The 15,494-nt window shown below is 35.2% G+C and overlaps 1 protein-coding gene across 4 annotated transcripts; it reads left to right on the top strand.

The window, feature by feature from the left end:
- The first annotated feature begins 2,567 nt into the window (after nt 1-2,567).
- Nucleotides 2,568-14,516, top strand: LOC112047246 (kinesin-like protein KIF18A). Of its 4 annotated transcripts, none has more exons than XM_024084295.2 (8): nt 2,568-3,340; nt 4,334-4,552; nt 6,044-6,249; nt 8,358-8,659; nt 9,118-9,308; nt 9,889-10,843; nt 11,353-11,472; nt 13,428-14,516. In XM_024084295.2, the coding sequence occupies exons 1-8, from the start codon at nt 2,825-2,827 to the stop codon at nt 13,496-13,498; spliced, it is 2,580 nt and encodes an 859-aa protein (XP_023940063.2). In that variant the 5' UTR covers nt 2,568-2,824; the 3' UTR covers nt 13,499-14,516. The 4 variants fall into 4 exon arrangements, with proteins under 4 accessions (XP_023940063.2, XP_023940062.2, XP_023940061.2 ...); XM_024084294.2 differs by having other exon boundaries at nt 13,425-14,516; XM_024084293.2 differs by having other exon boundaries at nt 13,413-14,516.
- The last annotated feature ends 978 nt before the right edge of the window (nt 14,517-15,494 follow it).

Genomic DNA, 15,494 nt, shown 5'->3' with positions numbered 1-15,494 from the left:
ATAGGTCTACTATGTAGGTACTACAAAGGAAAGATTGTAGCATTTATTTTACTTATACAGTACCGTAAGTTAGAAGATTTTGAAGAATAACATCCGTTACATCTTCGTAGCGAATGCCATTCAAATAGTGATCACTACGTTCTATTCTTCAAAACTTACCAACATAGAACTTGCAAGTTGGAACAGCTCTGGGTAAAGTTTCATAGACAATACATCGTAATGCGAATGTGAATTAATGCAAGTTCGCCAAGTGTTCACTGTTCAGTCTAGAGTAGCCATTGTACGGTGGAAGACGAGGATGCCTTCATTCTGAATTCCTTTTGAATTTAAATTACATCCTCTACTCTATCTACCTAAGGTATTAGGTAATCCTAATACTCGTACCTTCGTACCTACTGCCTTGGTTCGACTATATAACTATAAATTTTATACATGAGTAGGTTAATAATATGTATTTTATAGTATACTTACAGGTATTTACCAAACGGAATATTTTAGAAATTTAAAGCCGATGGGCTTCGAACGCCTAAATTAAAAAAAAATAACGTTACATACCATAGACAAATACATAAGCAACCGCGCAGACTTTGGTTTTAAACTAACTAAACTAAAAAGTGAAAAATGAAATCACATTATGTTTCTGCTGCTTTGCTGTTGATTACCTACTGATCAATTTTAAGGCGGTGCTAGCCCGATGATGTAACAATTTTAGCCATATAAAGATATCATATCAGTGTTCTTTTAGAAACTGCTTAAATTAACATGACACGGGCTTAGCACCGCCTTTAAATTAATCAGTAGATAATCAACAGCAAAGCAGCAAAAACATAATGTGATGTTATTTTTCGCTTTTTAGTTTAGTCGAAACGTTTAATTTTTTTATAATTTTTTTCTATTTTTCTATTTTTAGTGTAGTCTTATTAGATAGATCTTTAATAAATATTTTGCCGAATGGAGAATGTTCACTATTTTTAAAAGCTTTCTGTATTCTGCGTTATAAATAAAAAATATAGGTGTACCATATAGGTCGGTGAAAAGTCCTCATCAATACAAATGATTAGTGAAACCCAATCACAAGGTAGCTTCTGTAAACAGTTGAGGAATTCCAGTAACTGTCCTTCGTCTCCATCATCAGAACTCTAATAATAGTCAAAACCCATCTAGGCGGAAAGTTCTCATCAATAAAATAATAATCAAACAAGGTAGCTACTGTACATCTTTGTGGAGGTAAGAGGATCATAACCTGTAGTTGCCGTTACGATTTTTGAAAGTTCCCCTCGACTTCTCCAGGATCCCATCATCAGATCCTGACGTGAGGACAAACAAAAAATTAAGTATTGAAATCGGTCCAGGCTCTTCGAGTAATCGCGTAACATACATACAAAAAAATAAAAAACATACACTCGATTAGAGAACCTCCTCCTTTTTTTTTTGAGAACTCTGTATTGTTATCGCCGTTTAGTGTTGGAAATAGTAGTCACATCTTGATTTTTAATCAAGATTTTTATACCAATATTCCAACTTACCTAGTTATGAATCATACACAGTTTCAACAAAAAAGTCTTTGCGACCAAAGCCCTTGTCTAGTTCATTCCGTACACAAAAGGGGCTCAATATAATTCCGGTTTCTCCGAAGTTTTAGCTACAGTCCCGACTGAATGCTAAGACTCTCGTTATGTCCAGATAACATCGGCGGCGGAAATTAAGAGGAAATTGTATTTGTTTCTTATACAACGTCGCGCGTCGACGCAATAACGAAGCTCCGTCTTAGCCGCGCTGTGTATAAATAAACCTTAATTTTGTATAGGGAGGTATTAAATCTTGTTGGTTGTAGTGGTTGTGCTAGTTAGTAGGGTTTCCATTGGGATGATAAACTTAAATACAGCGGACTTGATATAACTAAGCATATAGAATGGCTCTTGTACTAAGCAATATGTACGGGCTCTATCACAGAAAACATATGTACAAGGCTCTATTAAGCTATAAATGAGCAGCTGCAATAGTACTTAGTACCTAAGTATTTATTTTAGTTAAGGATGTAGCTAGATGCTAAAAACATTTTGTTTCCAAAGGGACCAAATTTGAAATAACAATACTTCAACCTTTTCAACCAAAAAAAAAATTACAAAATTTTATTAAAAACAAGACTTCAAAAACATAGGTAACACGTAGGTACCCTCGGCGATAAGTCCGACCACTCTTCCCGTTGAGCTATTGAGGCTTTATCTAGTTCTTTCAGAAACGGCTGTGCATGGTTTTAGTGCTGATAGTTTCTAGGGTTCTTACCATTTCTTACCAAGGTCGCTATAATGATAGATTAAATAGATTACTGTATTTAAATCCATTGATCACTTTGTAAGAAAGTATAAATAGATTGGTAAAATAAATAAAAATTATATATCAAAAACACATTAAATATAAAAAATAAAATAACCATTAATTAATTAACTTTTAAGATGGCGACATGTTTCCGAACACACAATTACAACCATAGACAATTAGAATAGAAGCGCAACAGCGACTTTCTCATTGGCTGTTTGATATGGCGTCTGTCAGCTTCAATACTTCAAAATTTAAATTTTGACGGTTTATAATTCGAAATCACTATTTGCAAACGAAAAACGGATCGTCGTTTATTAAATTGACTGAAGCTGTGATCATGTATTGATATTGTGTATTTAATATTATTAATTTGTGTTTAGACTGTGATTTAATGTACTGTTTGTGACTAAGATTGTAACGAATTCAAGTGTATGACTGTTGCTGTTTGGTGATACTTATGTGAAGTTTGACCAACGTTTGTAACTTAGCTTCAGGATTCAAAATGGTTAAAACTACAGCCATGGTGCCTTCTAGGAGTGGTTCAACACAGAATATGGCTGCGAATATAAAAGTACTGGTGCGGGTGCGACCCTTTAACGCTAAGGAATTGGGCCAAAACAATCGCACGGTGATCGAAGTTCTTGACGAAAATCAACTGGTATTTGATCCGAAAGAGGATTTGCCTCCCTTTTACTACCAGGGCGTACAGCAACCAAGCAAAAATTACCTTAAACGTGCCAACAAGGAACTGAGGTTCGCCTTTGACTGCGTGTGCGGGCCTAACAGAACGAATCAGGATGTCTTTGAATGTGCTACTAAAGATATGCTAGCGTCACTAATGGAAGGGTACAACTGCTCCGTGTTCGTGTATGGGGCTACGGGGGCAGGGAAGACTTTCACTATGATTGGCAGTAAAGAACATCCTGGCATAACATATTTGACAATGGACCACTTATTTCAGACTATAAGTGGGCATCAAATGGACAGAGAGTTTGACATTGGAGTCTCATATATTGAGGTAAATGATTTTCTTTTTTTCAAACGACAAGCAATATGTTTACTATTACCAGTCTTTACAGCCTACTGCAGGATCAAGGCATGGTTCTCTTGTGAAAGAATCTTGGCCAGCATGGTGGACTAAGGCCTAACCACTCTCATTCAGAGAGGAAATTTGTGCTCAGCAGTGAGTTGATTATGGGTTGTTAATTATTAATTATTTGATTTGATTCCTTAATGGTTTTATTAATCAACATCATGAAATTAAATACATTTCTTAATTTTAAAGTATTTCTATTATTAACAAATAAGAGAGATTCTATAAGAAATCAAATAAATAATAAATGATAAAAAATAATTGCAACTATTCTAAAATCATAAAAAACAGTTATCTTCTCACTTGTACTTCGTCACAAGCTTCAAATACTAAAATATTCAGAGTCTGAGCATTATTTAACTAGAAGTATTTCCTGAATATCTTTTACCATAATATTTCCATTAACTGGAATTGTGGGTCCAATTGGACCCAAGATGGCTTATTCTTTCCGTTTCTAGTAAAGTCCAAGTGATGCATGTTTGTTATTCTTGGGTCCAAATGGACCCACTGATTCTGGTTAAGGGTTAATTATATTTAAAAACATGAGCATGGTGGCTTGAGTAATGTTTTTAACCAAGCTATAAAACAAATGTAATTTAAAGAACCTGTTAAGGTCAAGAAAAACCAAGAGGAAGGATAGAGTAATTGCTCTGATATAGTTAAGTAAATAAAGTAGAATTAAGTAATTTAGTCTTTAATCAGAGATTATTTATATTTTATTTTTGTTTGTCCTATATTTAGAAACATTATAATATACAATAAGGATACATTTTTAGTAGAATTAGAACAAGAAAAAAGTAATTTACATCTAGTGAATAACTTTTTCTGACAAAATATTTTACAAATTATTTTGAAAAACAAAACAAATTTCTTCAGTAAATCTATAAAAACAAAATCAAAAAACAATTTCATGTTCAGGTTTATAACGAGAATGTGTACGACTTGCTGCAACCATCCAGCACTCCGCTCCAGCTGCGGGACTACCCTCAGTACGGGGTGACGGTGGCCGGACTCAGCATACGCAACATCAAGGTGGCGCAGGAGCTGCTGGATATGCTGGAGTTTGGCAACCAGAACAGAACTCAGCATCCCACTGATGCTAATGCTGAGAGCTCCAGAAGCCATGCTGTGTTTCAGGTATAATATCTATAATAGGGATGATGACAGATTTTTAAATTTTTAATTCTATAAAAATTAGGATTGCTGGATGCTAATAGTAAAGCAATTTTTTAAAAGTAACAGGATATCTGTGATCATTACTTTTGGAGCTACAAGAAGAAGATTTTTGAAAAACGCCCTATACGATTGTTAGATTTTTATGAGGATTCAAACAAAATTACAAATAGCTTTGTTATTTGTGCGTTTATGATTATAGTTCATATATTGAAAAAGTTTAATTAATGTTAATGTAAGTAAGCTAAAAATGTATGAATTTTCATCTATTTTTAGATTACTAAATTATATAATTTTATTTATTTTGCAAACACCCAGTCAATCAATTTTGAGTCAATTAACCGTGCATGTGCCGGGTCCATCACGTGATAGAGAGAAAAACGCCAAGCAAAGTCCAGGGCTTGTGACTACTGGATGTAGGGTTAAGGAATTCCTTGATGATCGATCAACACTCCCCTTCTCTGCTCGTGTTGTTCTCCCTACCTATCCAAATTTACTTACTTAATATTGACTTTATGTACCCGAATGTCTCATAAAAATCAAATATATTCAAACCTAGTCTTCATCCCCATTATCAGCCTATTTTAACAACCCACTATAGGACCAAACCTTCCTCTTATTGGAGTGGGGATATGAAGTTTTAACCCTTCAAGGTGCTTCAATGATATTGACTGGGGCCAATAGCTTAACAAGCACTCAGTTGCACAAGTCTAGATCTAGTTCTTGAACACTGGCATGGTCAAGTATTCTTTCTGTTATTATTTTTATAAAATTCATCTAGCTTCATCTTACCAAACTTTTATGTTATTTACTTCCTTTTGGCTTTCCTATTATTTTTTGGTTTTAAATCACCCATGAATTAGATGTGATGGTATTTATGACAGGTATAGAGCATACAAAATAAAAATACTGAGTGAATGCTGAACTCGCTCACGGTGGGTTCTGTACAAACTTTTCTCCATCATAAATCATAAGCCATACTTTGTAAAAATAATTAAACACTGGTTTAAGCATGTGCCAATAAAGCCTTTTTAGTCAATACACCACATAACATAATGAACTCAATTCTTAAATTAGACCATCTTTCCTGTTCCTAGCATAAGTACCCTGTTTTTTTGGGACTTAATTACAAATGTATAGGTTTTTGATTTTTCCCTATACTTATAGTATATATAGTATTAGTAGTACAATATGATATTATTTACCATATTTCATAGAACTATGAAATATGGTCAGGGGAAGATTCAGATTATCAAATACTTACAAGTACTTCTTAAATACTTGAGAGTATTGTTTAGAAATTGATTTTTTCTATAGACATGATTATACAGTATTTAATGTCAATACTTGTTGACAGACAGACAAACAGATAACAGAGTAATCCTATAAGGTTCAGCTATTTTTTAGTGGTAAGGAACCCTAAAAACATATTGTAAGTTAAAAGTAATTTGACAGGTGTATGTGACAATGCGCTGCAAGACCAGCAACCAGTGCCGCATGGTGAAGCTCTCCATGATCGACCTGGCCGGCAGTGAGCGCGCCTCCGCCACCGGCTGCATCGGCGAGCGGTTCAAGGAGGGCGCCAATATTAACAGGAGCCTGTTAGCGTTAGGCAACTGTATCAATAAGCTTGCAGATGGAAGTAGCTATATACCGTACAGGTCAGTGACATCATCATCATTACCAGGGCGTTGTTACAGGTCAGTAACCCTTGTCATTATCCTTACCAGGGCAACAGGCGCCAGCAAGCTCTCTAACTGCAGCAGTTACATACCATACTGTACAGGTCATTGATCTACATCATCATCAAAACCAGGGCAACCTAGTCCAACATAAGCAAAAGTATGTGTGTGTTGGGCAACCTACAGCAGTTCAAAGTGATACAGTTGTATCAATAAGCTTGCCGATGGGAGTAGCTATAGTGATTGTCATAATCATCATAATATCAGGTGAAAAATGTCTTAGCTGTCTAGAAGATAGTCGCCAGTCAACTAGGTTCGCGGCAACCCTTTGAAAAACACCCTTTTGGGTTAAACTTTATGGATCTCTAATGAAGGGTTGCCATGTAGCCAAGGCCAAGTGAATGAGGATATAATTTTTCATATTGTGCAGAGGAAAAATACACTTTATACTTAGACGGTTAAGGATCTGGATCATTAAACCTGCTTCCTCACAAAGTAACCGGACCAAACTACATAGTTGGCTTACTTACCTATGATTAGGAGCATGAGCTGACAAACCTTCAGCTTTTATAAAATGACAAAGGTCTGGGGTAAACCAGCTCTTAGACTATAAAGTAAATAAGTTTAGGCTGTTGCTTAAGGTTACCCTAATTCTCTTTAGTTTTAAACCTCTCCTGTATAACAGTGAACAAAATAGACAAGAATGATTCAAATCCATCAAATAATAAAATAAGTAAGTTCACAAAATATCAGCTATTCATTTTTACGTAGTTAGATAGACATAGATACTTCTATATTTTATGTGACAGGTGACACGCTGTCAATACGTAAGCCACATAAAAATGATTTGAGGGTAGTCTACAAAATATTTGCTTTGTCAGTTATCACGCGTCATATGTTACAATGAATATTTTTTTTCTAGTTATATTCGTGTAGTGGTTTAAAACATCGTGTTTATAAATCGAGTAATCAATTTAATTTAAAATAAAATGATTGACAATAATTTACGTATAAGGGAGAATGGAAATTGTAAATGTGTACAGTTTGCAATTTATTTAGATTCGATTTTCTTTCCCGCTAGTTCGGTTAATGGTGTTTTAGACAATATTTAATATGTCGATACATATTAGTTTCTTCGATTTATATTTTTTGGATACTAAATAAACAGGTATTTGCAAGTACCAACTCTTTTTAAAACTTCTTTGTGTGCGAAGAGCACACTCCCCGCGGTACGAGTACCAATATATTTTGTAGAATACAAATACTAAATTAATAACTAAATTGACGTGATTATTTCACAGAGAAAACAAAAAAAAGCTATTGCATATCATTTCTTATCAACTTATAATAATTATAAGAACAAGAATAATTAAAATAAAAAAAAAAATGTCTTTACATTGAGCTGGAATCAATTCTAGTTTAAGGTTTTGCCCCTAGTTTCACACCACTTGTCCAGTTCAGTCGATATGAAAACGTCAAAATGTTGTTAACTTGAATGGGGATGATGACTAGGTTTGAATATATTGATTTTTATGATACATTCGGGTGAATATATTCAATGTTAACTAATTTATACATAAAAAGCAAATATTGTCTGGATATTTGCAAAATAAAAGAGATTATAAAATTTCAAAATCTATTAAAAATCTTTTATCATAATTAGATGAAAATTTATACAGTTTTAGCTTCCTTACACAAAACAAAGATATTAGTAATTTTATTTGATATTAGTAATTTTTTTTTGCACATACAAATGTAACGATCATTACATTACCTACGACGTCATTAGATCGTACCATTTTGTATGGAGCGTTTTTCAGGGATCCGTGGCAGCGCCGCAAATCTGACCCTTTAAATCCCTGTAGCTCCGAAAGTAATGATCGCAGATACCCTGTTCCTTTTACAAAATTGCTTTACTATTAGCATACTCTTAATTTATATACAATTTAAAAAACTGTCATCATCCCTATTACTTACGGCTTAGGTGTTAGGTTTTTATTTTCGGGATTTCTTGATTTGGTCAAAGCCCGCTATAAAAGCTATGCAAAAGCTTTAAAATATTATTTTACGATTTTTTTTTTGGACAGGGATTCAAAATTGACGCGCCTGCTCAAAGACAGTCTCGGTGGTAATTGCAAGACTGTTATGATTGCGAACGTGTCACCATCATCAATAAGCTATGAGGACACTTACAACACTTTGAAGTACGCCGCCCGAGCGAACAAGATCCAGCTGAGTCTGAAGAAGAATATCATCAACGCTGACATGAACGCCGCACAGAGTATGAAGGTTAACAAGGAGTTGCAGAGGAGACTGGAGGAAGAGGAGAAGAAGAATAAGGAGCTGAGGGCCAAGTTGGCTCTGTCGTCGAATGTTGGAGGAGGAAATGGTAAGCCAAATGGGTTGACTTTTTACTTATTATTTTTTGACTACTTTTGAATTTGTTTTGTTTTTCAAGACTTTCAGGGAAAATTAAGTTAATATTATACGCGTTATTCATACGTTAAAAGCAATGGATGTTGGTTTGGAGTTCTGAAATATTGAAAACATTTAAAATTTCTATAAGCATTGTATATGAAAATATATGATTTTTATTATGAGAAGTATAAACATAAACGGACAAATAATTAAAGATACCTAATATTTGTATTTTTTTTTAACGCCCATACAAATTACCGATTTTACTTCGTATTTGTTAAATAAAATAGCTAACAGCCTAAAAATTCATTACAATCTATAATTTAATTATATAATTATAGATTCTAATGGATTTTTCATGGAACCAATCTGAAAGGGGGTTTGATTAATTTGTATTTAATTATTTTTAATTAACTTTTTCTTTAATAGCATCAGAGAAACAAGTATCGTGGAGTCGACGCATCACGGCAGAGGAGCTGGTCCACGGCGCGCTAGAGAGCAAGCTGCTTGCTCTGATGAGTCAGCAGCGCGTGCTCGCGCTGAGGCACTACCTGCGCACGCGCGCGTTTGAGCACGTCGCTGACCTCGCACATCGATCCTCATGCGATGCCCTGGAGCAGGTCAATACTTACTTTGAATTTGTAGTTTTTTTTATTGAAAAGAAAGAAAGATCTTTATTTTTAAGTAATGCCACATATTACATTCTTAAATTCTAAATTATTCCATAAGCAATAAAAGAAGAATGCCTTGCAATATGTGGCATAACCTAGAAAAAGGCCCTAACTCAGCATTTTGCCACATACTTCCTACAAAAAAAAGAAGTATGCAGCACTGATTTTCAGTTAGGACCCAGTTTATTGATTTAAAATCACCACACAGTACTAATTTTATTATAATGGAAATTTCACATCACATACCGAAATGACCGGATCGATTTTCATGAACTTTTTGTATATTTTGGTAAAAATGAGAATAGGACGTAAAATATTTTCCACCCCTACCTCCACCCCCATTTTATAATCCTGATTTAAGTATTTTTGTACGATATTTATATGGCATTATTATTTATTATGTATGACGTTTGCTAGATATTATAATATTGTACTTAATGACTTTATTAACATGACGTGTGAAAAAATACAAACTTATAAGTTATTTTATTTAGCATACACCTACAATTTAAATTTATTTCCTTTTCAGATATATACAGAAGATATACCGCGCCAAGACCGAGCGGTCGAAAACTATGCTAAACAATACACCAATAGGAATTCAAAAATACTGGAGGTCTGGAGCAACTGGAATGCTAGTGGGCAAAAACTGCAAAAGTTACTAGATGAATGTTTAGCTGACTGTCCGTGTATGGTGGACACTGTACAGAAAGTGAAGTTGCAAAGCAAATACAGAATAAGCGAAGCCAGCAACGATTTGCACTGCAAAATCATTTCCATTATGAAAGACGAGATCACAGTGTCCGCTGAATGTATGACCGATACGTTTGATATGCTAAAAGAGGTCTACTTGACCCTCAAAGGCTACGGCCACGCACCACCTGCGTTGACATTACAATATTTGGGTATAATAAATAAGGCCAAATCAGCCAAAAACATTAGCTGGTCCGATACGACGGTAAATACTGATCCAGACATCAAATTCATTTCGACCCTAGATTTGGAAAGCCCCATTTCACCACTGAATTTCACTGCAAATCTTCCCGACACTAATAATGCAGATGTCCAGGACAAGGACAATGCAAACACTACCATTGACATAGTATCTGACACTGACAATTTGGCAGATACCGAAAATCAGAAACCTTGCAACAACAAACGCAAGGGGACCCCTATAAAATTGAATAATAATGAAACTATAATAATAAACGACTCGTTTGAATCTGAAAATTTGAATTCTGCGAAGAAAATAAAGACGGAAGCTTGTATGGGTATTGAAAATATCAATAATTTTGGTAAAATTGACCCCAATGATTTGAATTCCACTTTTGTACTTGCGGAAAAGGTGAATAATTTGAAAAAGGCGTCCAGTAAGGTTGAATTTAAAGATGTGCAGCCAGTGAAGAGAGGATTGACTGATCGCACTAATACACTATCCACTATGAATACGCAAAGGACTATCAACTGTAGTAATGACAATAAAGGTAAGGCTTATGTTGTGTTATGTTATTTTAAGGGTTTGTATTTATTAGATGCGTTAATGAAAGTTAAATTTATTTTGAGCAAGCTTGTAAATGTATACCTATCTATAATAATATAACCTCGTGGTTCCAGTTCCCGTAGGTTTACGGGGATAAAACAGTGAAAGAGTTTTTGAAGTAGTTTCAAAGCCAATCAATGCCAGCAAAAAATCTAATCTTTCCTCTATATTATTAGTATGGATAAATGTGGTAGTAACTCTGTATAAAATATTTTTTGGTAAAGAGAGATATGGGGCCATGAAAGATATAGGTTCCTTTTTGCCGCGACAGATAAACTTAAAATATAAAGAGTGTTGAAATTTCACCACTGAAGGGTTAACTTTGTACCAATACTGTCGCGGTTTTCCAGTTAATTAATTATTTATTCATTTATTTTAAATATTAGGCTTAGTTTACAAGCACTTTTGATACATTAGGTTATGTTAAGTGTAATGTGTTGTTTGGTTCACCAGCTCGTATAGTGAAGCCGGTGATGCCCGTCCGGCGAATAGCCACCGCCATGCCGCCGCCACGCAGCGCGGCGTTCGGCTCCAGCGTAGCTCGTGACGGCTCCAGCTACCGTACTGTACAAGGTAATTAATTGACATAAATAAAAACTATTTTACTAATATTGTACTCTAGTCTATTCCCATTACAGAGAGCAATTGTGACGTGATGGGTAGCAGCGACTGTGATTGTGCTATTATTTTGGGGTAGAGGAAACACCTCGAGCAGGTCCCAGGACTTGTGACTTTGAGATTAGGTTTTGGGGATCCCTTTAGAATGCATAAACACTCACCCCCCTGCCCGACATAGTCATCATGCCCACTCAAAATACTATCGCAAAAAATCACTAACGCGACCAGCAGCGTGACGGTGTCCACGCTGCCTTACAAACAACTGAGCGGAAGTCATCAAAATATTCTCTTATTTATACCATCCACAATAATATAAATAATGAATGTTAATACCACCTGTAATTTACGATTCTGCCGGTATTCACGTCGTCACGAGATGTCGTTGATGCATGCTAACTCAACTGGTGTAAGGTATTTTTTTTTTAATATTACTAACTCTATGGACAAATATTACTTGTAACTTCGTCCGCGTGAAACTAGATTTAAACTTTCAGCCCCTATTTCACCCCCTTCGATATTTTCGCATGTTTCATATTTATTAAAAAATAGTACATAGTACACTAATTATTTTACAAAAGTTACAATTCAAAATGTGAACGATTTAGTTTGAAAAAACTTCAATTCCTTTTCAACCCTTACAAACGCAGCGTTTGACAAAAATATTAGTTAACAATTTAGTTTGACGTTTAGTACATCAAGTCTTTTAGTGACGTTACAAAATGGACGACGACAGCGTTTTCGACGTTGGGAAAATTTAAAAAAATACGTGATATTGAAATCAATCTTTATAAGAAATCCTTACCTTTTATTAATTAATATCGATATATTTGGAACCCCTATTCCATGTACCTACTACAAAAAATTAATATTGTTTACATTAAATTTGGTATTAGTCAACTACCCTATTAGAAAAAATAAAATCCTTCATTGACCCAAGCTGGAAATTGAACCCAAGATCTCAACTCAATGTCAGAATCAGAATTCTATATCTGAGACACATCATAATTTTAAGGGGCTTTATCAAATGAGGGTTATATGCACATAACTAACACTCGGAATAACACTGGTGTGATGTTTTATGATGTGATGAACACGTGGTGTGCACACGGTTTTAACTAGGGTAGGCAATGCATGGGGCGAGGCCTCTCCATAAAGGAAATGTGATTTTTTGTTAATTTTATATTTTGTTCACAAACAGCATATTGACGTAAATACTTATAGCAGAAGGATATGGAGTTAGAACCATCACGCCGCTCCAATGCGGGGCGGGATTAGGCTTATGTTAAAGTATCAGCAACTAATGACAATGTCTGGGATCGACAGACTGCTAAGAGCGATTTCAGACTAGCGTTATACGCGCGTATGACTTCGCTTTTGGAAGCGCATGTAGGCGCGTATAGGCGCGCCTTTTGGCACACGCTCAACTCGTACGAGCGTTGACGCGCTTCTAAGCTCGTTTATGTTATGTTCGGCTTTTTGAAGCGCGTATGCTGAAACAACCGTATATGCGCGAAAAAATACGCTAGTCTGAAATCACCCTTAACGTGTTCTGTACACCACCAACATTCCAACTCTGGGCAGAAAATATCTAAGAAGATAGAAAAGCTCAGTAGACCCAGGACCTCATACTCAGAGGCACAATTATCCGTCCACTTTAATATACTCGCGTCCTATTAAAGTGGGCGGATATTTGTGCCTCTGAGTATAGATTAATCAGAAAAGATGATTCCTCCAATATAGGATTGTAATGAGACTCAAGGTAAGGAGTATTTTTTGCACCCATGAAGTGCACGTTGGTGACTGTGGTGTGTTTTGTGTACTAACTCAATGTTTGTGTTTGTCCTCTAACACACTAACAGGTGGGTCGAAGAACGCTACTGTCACTGATAAATCAGTTGGTCTTAAAGCAGTTCGCGCCAGAGAGAGGATCGAGCCACATCCCTACTCTCGCAACCCTCCTCGCTACGCTGTCAGGAAGTGAATTCAAGTGAACGCAAGTGAATGCGAGTGAATACAAGCGAAAGTGGCTAATAGTCTAAGATCCGGCATTAGAAATATATACCCTCATCTGTTATTCATTAGTGCTATGTAATTAATGATAGATAATAATGTTCACATTTACACATTGCAAATAATTCTATCTAACTAGATCAAAGTCAACATAATACAGTTAAATTAAGCATAAAATAAATAGGCTTTCATATGACACATTACACGACTAAATAACTGATGAGGATAAACATTACTAACCGTTTATATCTAGCAACCCCACAGTTCCAGTGTGAAAGCAGGCAACTTTCACTTTTTCAATTCTATAATTAGTGTATGGTTTTTTTTAAATTAACCAATATGGGAAGGATTGAAATAAATTAAAAAAAAATCATTTAATATTTTGGACAACAATTTAACTTGTCACCTTATATGCAAGGTGTCAATGTGAATATTTTTATTATTTATTTTCTGATCCCAAGATGAGGGTATATATTTCTCATGTCGGCTCTCGTACTACGATAATAAGTGACTGAGAGACAATAACATTTGTGACGAAACTCCATTCGAAGCAGAACGACACGACTTGTTTTAAACATTGTATCTGTCTTATGTAGACGCCCTTATAATATAATTTGTATGAAGTTTCATCCCCTTAAATTCTGTAATAGTAGGAGAGCCCGAGATGATAAATTTGCAGTTACTAAAGCGTCATGGGAACCGATTGCATTTGGTAGATCAAATCATAGGATAAAAGGTTATTTACTTTTTACGCTTTTAGCGGTGGAAAGGAGTTTTTCAACTACAGATCTTAAAGACATTTTATTCCTTCAGCTTACTGAAATCATCAGAAAACATGAGCAATTATTCAGGAGATTAGTTTATTCAAGATAAATAAAAAATTAACTGCGCTCGTGGTGTAACTTTAGAACCCTCCGATTCCTTTACGTTACGCTGAAATCGTAAGATTTTCGAAATGCAAATCAAATCAAATCAAATCAAATCAAAAATCATTTATTTCAAGTAGGCTCAGTTTACAAGCACTTTTGACACGTCAGTTGACTATTTGTAAAGATTCTACCACCGGTTCGGAAGGCAGGTCCTGCTGAGAAGATACCGGCAAGAAACTCAACAGTTGCTCTTTTGAAAAAGTCATACAGTATTATAATTTACAATTGATAACAATTACTGTTTACATTTGTTATAGTTTTACTTCCTGTGTGAAGGTGGAAGCTGATCCAATGGCCTCCAAGCATTTTTATCATTAAGGAACTCATCAATGTTGTAGTACCCTCGACTAAGTAAATGTTTTTTAACACATTGCTTAAAGCTATGCATTGGCAGGTCCATCACAGTCTTGGGGATCTTATTATAGAAGAGTACACCCAAACCTACAAAAGATTTTTTTACTCTTTGGAGACGATATGCAGAAATAACTAACTTATGCCCGTGTCTAGTAAGACGTGGGTTTAGATCTCCTTTTCGTTTGTACAAATTAATATTTTGTCTTACATATATTATACAGTTATATATATATTGACAGGCTACTGTTAGTATACCTATTTCTTTAAACTTTTGACGAAGGGACTCGCGTGATTTTAATTGATATATTGCTCGAATTGCTCTTTTTTGAAGTACAAATATAGATTGTATATCGGCAGCCTTGCCCCACAATAAAATACCGTAAGACATTACGCTGTGAAAGTACGCAAAATAAACAAGCCTAGCTGTATCGACATCAGTAAACTGTCTTATTTTTCTCACGGCAAATGCCGCTGAGCTAAGTTTACCAGACAGTTTTTCTATATGAGCACCCCACTGAAGTTTACAATCCAAGGTCACTCCCAGGAAAACTGTGGAACTCTCCATTTCTAGTGTTTCACCATCGATCATTATAGACTTATCTAGTTTTATAACATTTGGCAATGAAAACTCAATACATTTTGTTTTCTTAGCATTCAAAAGTAGATTATTTGCAGTGAACCAAT

The sequence above is a fragment of the Bicyclus anynana genome, chromosome 7 (genome assembly GCF_947172395.1).
Source record: "Bicyclus anynana chromosome 7, ilBicAnyn1.1, whole genome shotgun sequence".
In the NCBI taxonomy this organism is placed as follows: domain Eukaryota; kingdom Metazoa; phylum Arthropoda; class Insecta; order Lepidoptera; family Nymphalidae; genus Bicyclus; species Bicyclus anynana.
Note: the sequence above shows the minus strand (reverse complement) of the source record. Positions and strands in the feature narration are given on the sequence as shown.